This window comes from Notolepis coatsorum (genome assembly GCF_963971535.1).
Source record: "Notolepis coatsorum genome assembly, chromosome: 9".
Classification (NCBI taxonomy): Eukaryota; Metazoa; Chordata; class Actinopteri; order Aulopiformes; family Paralepididae; genus Notolepis; species Notolepis coatsorum.
In genome coordinates, this window is record NC_140173.1 from 46628268 (window position 1) to 46635605 (window position 7338).

At 43.0% G+C, this 7338-nt stretch overlaps 1 protein-coding gene across 2 annotated transcripts in view; it reads right to left on the minus strand.

Moving 5' to 3' along the window:
• The window catches only part of mlh1 (mutL homolog 1, colon cancer, nonpolyposis type 2 (E. coli)), a 39545-nt gene extending 33048 nt beyond the window's left edge, over positions 1 to 6497 (minus strand). The window contains exons 1-6 of one of the 2 annotated variants that reach the window (XM_084322086.1): positions 6247 to 6497; positions 4632 to 4722; positions 4440 to 4538; positions 3998 to 4071; positions 3529 to 3601; positions 2516 to 2607 (exon numbers count right to left, since the gene is read on the minus strand). In XM_084322086.1, the coding sequence (XP_084178212.1) occupies positions 2516 to 2607; positions 3529 to 3601; positions 3998 to 4071; positions 4440 to 4538; positions 4632 to 4722; positions 6247 to 6353 (536 nt within the window). In that variant the 5' untranslated portion in view covers positions 6354 to 6497. The remainder of the gene's footprint in view (positions 1 to 2515; positions 2608 to 3528; positions 3602 to 3997; positions 4072 to 4439; positions 4539 to 4631; positions 4723 to 6246) is intronic. The other variant, XM_084322087.1, reaches the window with a different exon arrangement.
• Positions 6498 to 7338: the final 841 nt, after the last annotated feature.

The following is a 7338-nucleotide window of genomic DNA, read 5'->3' on the forward strand; positions in this document are numbered from 1 at the left end:
AGGCAACAACTGTTGGCGCAATTATTAGAAAATATAAGAAGTTCAAGATGATGGTCAATCTCCCTCAGGCTGGGCCTCCATGCAAGATCTCACCTTGTGGGGCATCGATGATCATGAGAAAGGTGAGGGATCAGCCCAGAACTACACGGCAGGACCTGGTCAATGACCCGAAGAGAGCTGAGACCACAGTCTCAAAGAAAACCATTAGTAACACACTACGCCGTCATGGATTAAAAATCCTGCAGCGCACGAAAGATCCCCCTACTCAAGCCAGGGCATGTCCAGGCCCATCTGAGGTTTGCCAATGACCACCTGGATGATCCAGAGGAGGAATGGGAGAAGGTAATGTGGTCTGATGAGACGAAAATAGAGCATTTTGGTATAAACTCCACTCGCCGTGTTTAGAGGAAACCTGAAGGATCTGGAGAAGATCTGTATGGAGGAGTGGGCCAAAATCCCTGCTGCAGTGTGTGCAAACCTGGTCAAGAACTACAGGAAACGTCTGATCTCTGTCATTGCAAACAAAGGTTTCTTTACCAAATATTAAGTTCTGGTTTTATGATGTATCAAATACTTATTTCATGCAATAAAATGCTAATTAATTACTTAAAAACATACAATGTTATTTTCTGGATTTGTTTTAGATTCCGTCTCTCACAGTTGAAGTGTACGATATAAATTACAGACCTCTACATGCTTTGTAAGTTCTCCTCACTGTATATAATTATTTGTATTTATTAAAAATAATAATAAAGAAATTAAGTGAAGCAAACCATTCTTATTTAATAAAAATTTATATTTAGAGGCAGCTTAATTTTCATAGCCTAATTGATCTAAAAGATGCACATGCTACCGTTTGTTTATTAAAACCAGGTGATGGGCCAATGCAATGCTGTTATTATAGGCTACAATGTCATTTTGATTTATTGTCAGTCAGCTGAGCCGATCAATGTTCTGAAGGATTATCTGAAGTGCCTATTTATGGGCAATACCCTTTGATTTTAATGATCCATTCTATTCAAAAGAATAACTGAATTTAACTGAAACTGAACATTTTAACCGAATTTAAACTGAAAGAAATTTTTGAATATTCGGTCTAAAGAACAGTAAACGATTCGAAAATGATTTGTCAGTCATGCACACATCCCTAGTCAGTATATCATACACGACCCGCCATTCAACTAGTAGCCTAGCAAGCTTACAACAAACTGTCACTCTTAACTTGACAGCTCAGCCCAGGGGGCACTGTTTTAACCCTTCAAAATGTCCCCAAGGGGATTAATAAAGAACTCTTGACTTGACTTAAAAGCAAAGTACAAGCGGTCATGTTGCGTAGCGGAGATTGCACTCGTCACCAATGCAAGAGGCTGCGGTCTCGACTCCCGGAGTCAGCATTGCCTTGGCTTGGGCTGATCGCTATACTAACTCGTTTGGCTGGGTTAGGGGGAGGGAAGCCGTGGGTGGGAAACTGGCGTTGTGGACAGCGACGCCTACAGGTCAGGTCTGGGTGCTTGCTCAGCGGAGGCAGGACTTGAGGAAGGCAGCGTGACCTCCCACGCGTTACACTTCACCAATGAGAGCCCTCGCTGCCAGGTGAGAAGAGAGCCACTGGCTGTCGCCGCACGTGTCGGAGGAAGCGTGCAGATACTTCAGGGTTCCCTTGTACCGACCAGTAGGAGAACATGCGCACAACAACCAGGTAGGGGAGGGGGAGGAATTGGCACAACGACTAAATTGGGACGGGGAGAAAACAGAAAAATCGGAGAAAGACGGATAAAAAAAAAAAAAAAAATAGCAAAGTACTGTGTGATGTAGGTTGTTTTAAAACTATTAGAACCAGACCAAATATAACGCATCCATTTACACCTTAACTCCTTGCGGACCGGCAGAAACGTTTCCGAGGGCCACCATCGGCCCGCACTTTGAGAATGCCTGCCCTAAGGTAACAATAAAATGTTAAGCCTCTAGTCTAACCCATCGTTGAGGATTAACGGGATGAAGACATTTCTAACAAGTCAGAGTTGGGAAGAGGAATAAAGAGTGCAGGATGGATCAGGATGGATAGATCGGTTTTGTGCACTTAATTTATTTTTACAAAAAGGTAAAACAAGGGTCCAGCAGGCTGACCGACCTGCTGACCACCTCTACGATCCTGGAGTACTCCTCACTAGGGCTCTTCAGAGCCTTCCTCCTACCTGCTGACCACCTCTACGATCCTGGAGTACTCCTCACTAGGGCTCTTCATAGCCTTCCTCCTACCTGCTGACCACCTCTACGATCCTGGAGTACTCCTCACTAGGGCTCTTCAGAGCCTTCCTCCTACCTGCTGACCACCTCTACGATCCTGGAGTACTCCTCACTAGGGCTCTTCAGAGCCTTCCTCCTACCTGCTGACCACCTCTACGATCCTGGAGTACTCCTCACTAGGGCTCTTCAGAGCCTTCCTCCTACCTGCTGACCACCTCTACGATCCTGGAGTACTCCTCACTAGGGCTCTTCATAGCCTTCCTCCTACCTGCTGACCACCTCTACGATCCTGGAGTACTCCTCACTAGGGCTCTTCAGAGCCTTCCTCCTGGTGGACACGTTATAGAACAGGTCCTCCACCTGCACACAGGGACAGAAAACCATTAGCGTTCACAGTCACCGTCGTGTTAAACAGGGTTCCCAGACATTGCAAAATGAAATTCAAGGACATTTAAGTACTTTTCCAAGCACTATTTTCTTATTTTCAAGGATGTCACTCGAAGGATACAATTCACTTTTAAATGCTGTTTTTTAACCATCTTCTTGGCCTGCTTGCCAGCTAGAGCAAGCTAGAGCATCACACTTGAACAAATGAGGAAAAGCAGTTTGAGCGTGCGAGACAGCGACTCGTCAGATTTTATTCAAACGATTTCATGATTCAGAACAATTTGATCATGGATGAACAAAACATTTAATGCGAATGGTTGATTTGAATTTCAATTACTTTTTAAGCACCTTGTTAAAAAATTTGCTGTTTTCAAGCACTTTAAGCACTTCAACCCTGGTTAAATCACCTCTCAATACTCACTTTCACAAACTTGCTTTAACACTATGTTGTGTGTTCCAACTGGGTTTAACTTTCTCTGTTCGTTTTGTCTTGAATCTTGTTTTTATGTTCTTTTCCTTTATTTCTCTTATTATTTCAAGATATTTATTTGTCATATGCAGTTAAACAATTACACCATACAATGAAAATCTTACTTTGCTAGTTCACCCTTCACACAAAATCCCCAAATATAGACTTAAACTAAAATATTAAGAAATTTTTTTATGTTTATCTTAAAAAGATAAATAATTAGCTAGCTCATTAGCTAATTCTGGCACATTTACATGGAAACTGAAGATGCTGATTAATGTGCACTGTCCCTGGGTAAATTTGATAGAAAATAAATAAACGTAAACTTAAATAAAGTAGAAAATAAGGCACGAGTTACTGTCATACCTACTTTGGCAGCTTATTTGGTGCGTGTTGTTACTGTGCCAAAAGGATATGTAACTCACAAGGATCTGTGTCCCCTGGTTTCCAGCGCAGGGCTTGGGAGGGCCTTTTAGTTTCCCATCAGAGTAGTTGGCTCTGAGTAATGGGGGCATGACAATATTAGATTAGAGTCAAATGTATTGTCATCATACAGCACAAGTACAGTACAACAAAAATAACCTTGGCATCCAACCAGTGCTAATGTTACAGTAAAGTGCAATAGTGATATACAGGTGATTAAACTGGGTATAAACTGAGTAATAGTGCTAATTAGATGTATGTACAGAGTTGTAGTATTAATATGTACAGTGATACCATTATGATTACAGTGTAGGGCAGTTGTAGACAGTGAAAGCAATAAGTAGGTATAAATTGAGTATAGGCAACAGAGTAAGCACACTAACATCCCAGAAGACTAAATATAAACATTGACTACTATATACGACGTGCAATAAAGGAGGAAAACAAAACAGATGAGTGATGTGATTGTACCTGTAAGCGCATTTGGCGTCTCCTGTTTTAGTCGTTATGGTGACATGGGCGACATGGCTGATACTGGCCAGTGCCTGCAAGCAAAAGCAAGTCACACAAGGAGTTAAGAGACACAGCATAATAATTTCCTGATTGCCAACTCATGTAACGTGTTTTTTTTTAATTCACCGAAGCCTAATACAGACTACCTGCTCCAGAATAAAAACATGTATTAATATATGTTTATTGGTTTGTCCAGAGAAGAGTAAATTAGTTGATCATCTAGAGCAGTTTTTTGGGGGTTCAGTGCCTTGCTCAAGGTGGGCATCGTAGATGTAATATCCGCCACCAGCTCACAGCTGGAATACACCCTCCCGTCAGGGACGTGGATCGAACCAGCAAACCTTCGGTTACTGGCCGGCCTCTTTACCTCTAGGCCTGCCTCCCTTTATCCATGACTTACCTCTCCTCTGAAGCCATAGGTTGAAATAGCGGAGAGGTCCTCGAAGGTCTGGAGTTTGCTTGTAGTAAACCGTTCACACACAATTTCCATATCTTCTTTCTATCTTAAAAAAGAACAAATTGGTCAAGAAAATGGCAGTTCTAAAATAAGTGCAAATAACATACATTCCCAGGACCCTGCAGAGACTCTTACCCGGATACCGGTGCCGTTGTCCTGGATCTGGATGAGCTTCAGTCCCCCCTCTTTCACTGTCACCTGGATATTGGTGGACTTTGCATCTAAACTGACAATTTTAGGACAGACAGGTTACACGATTAAAATAGCAGATACAGAACTCCTAGCTGGTACGGCCAATCGCATAGTACGAGGTTAGGATAAAATACAATACGCCAGAAAACAAATACTGAACAAAAGGAGCACAACTCAAAGTAAAGATTTGACAATTACTTTGTTGACCTTAGATTGGAATATTCACTCTGTCGTTTGTAAAAGGGCGATGTTTATAATACCAGCATTGTTTGCATAATGGATTTTTTTCACTCAGACGGAGCTACGTGACTGTGGGACGTGACTGCATCAGCAGGTGACTTCTAACTTGCAAACGAGGAATGCACTAGCTAATATCACAATCGTTATTTCTTTTTTTTTTTGATCCACTTTTTCTCCCATTTTTCTATATTTTCTCCCATCCCAATTTCGTATCATCCAATTCAACCCTCCCCTGTCACGAACGCTGTTTCTTGCCTCCCACAAGCCGGCTGCAGTGAGGACTAAGTCATACATAGCACAAGTCCCCTCCGGTACTTGAGGTAACAGCAGTCGCATCTTTTCACCTGCGCAGCTCGATCTATCAGTGTCGAGGAGTAACGCGTGGGAGGCTCACGCTGCCCCCGACACTTCCTGATTCTACTGCGCAGGCGCACCAACCGACTTGTAGGAGTCGCTTGTTCACAACGTTCGATCCCCACCCTTCAGTTTTTCCCTCCCCGTAATACGGCCAATGTGTATTACTGCGGACGACCAGCCAAACTGAAAAACAATGTGGAGAGCTGGATTCGAACACGCGAATCCTAGCGTCTCCACACTGGTGGCGAGTGCCTTAGACCACTACACCACCTAGCCGCCCACAATCGTTATTTCTTCAGGATTTTGTCTATCCGACTGGTGCCTGGACTCGGCAAGGTTGCTTAGAGGTTTAAACTAAACAAGCAAATTAGGAAGAAATAAAGTGACTGTCTATTTAAAAGGAAGTCCATGGTAGAGGTTGGCGGTCTGAAAAATTGTCAGAGATACTCTGGTTGTAAACTAAAATGTATTTATGCAGGAATTTGATGCAAGTAAACTGGACACGGCACTGGTCACTTTAATTTAATCCTACATGATTTCTATCCTTGAAGAGCACATGGTTATATTGATTGATTGAAAATTGTATTAACAGATTGCAGAATGGGTACAATACAGTACAGCTCAATACACACAATAGTTAAGGGGATGCAGACCAGAGAAAGACTTTAGTCTTGTTTACATCAGGGTCCCCTATTTTCAATTCAGCATAACATGACATACAGATAGACAGTACTGCTACATCTATACATTTATGACATACCAGATTTACAAATACAGTACCGTTTGTGATACAAGAAAGGTCTAAAAAAAGAGAGTATAATACATTTGACTAAGAAACTGTACATTGGAGGTTGGTAGGTGTACAACGTTACCATATGTTTTTTTACCCTGTGCAGCACCTATTTCTTTCAAACACGTTATTTGACAAACTACTGTCAGTGTCAACCATTTGAAGAATTACCAATTTTCAAGCAGCTCTTTGATTGCGTTAGCAGGCCGTTGGATGACTTCCCCTGCAGCAATTCGATTGACAACAGTCTCATCGAGTCTCCGGATAACTCCTGCCATGTTCCGTGTTCTTGACGTAGGGAAGTCAACCGGTGGTCAAAGGCTGAATAAAACGTTATAATATGCTAAAATAGTGTTTGGCAAAGTACTTTTTAAGCTAGTATATTTGCCCACAACGTCTTACAAGTTAGCACCACAAACATCATAACAGCACGCATGGGACGGTAGCGCGCGGGAGACTAACGTCATCGCACCTCTAAACACCCATTGGATGTTTTCCTCGGAAGGAGGCGGAGTCGAAACTGATTTGCTGAAAGGCCCTGCCACTCCAACTCCCACACAGAGCTGTCTCTGCGCATGTGCGTCACACACCCCTTTAGTTTGACAGTGGGACGCAAGTAGAACCTCGTCCAACTCTCGCGTAGGAGAACACACTCCGCTCAATGCTTGATTGAAAATTGTATTAACAGATTGCAGAATGGGTACAATCAGGGGCGTAGCTGGGGCGGGGGGGGGGGGGGGGGGGGGGTAGCTTAGGATGATTCCAAGGGCCCAGCACTGAGGGGGGCCTCCAATTTTTTTTTTTTTTTTTTTTTACTTGACATCACTCAGGTGTATTATTGATGCTCTCATTGATACTATGTTTGTTTCTGAAGTGTGTGTGTGTGTGTGTGTGTGTGTGTGTGTGTGTGTGTGTGTGTGTGTGTGTGTGTGTGTGTGTGTGTGAGATATATAGAGAGAGGGGGGGGGCTTTGGTAGACTATTGCATTGGTCCATTCATTGAAGATGAACGCAATGCGACATCCTTTACTAGGACACCCACCAACAGTGCAGGTGCTGAACTGCTGATCCGAATGTATAGGTAAAAACCATATTATGCGTTAAACTTTTCATCAATAAAAAAATGGCCAAAAAAAATTCCGCTCGCGCGCTTACGCGCGCTCGCATTCACTGGGGGCCTACAAATACATTCTTTCATGGGGCCCAGAAACTGGAGCTACACCCCTGGGTACAATACAGTACGGCTCAATATCCATTGTTAAGG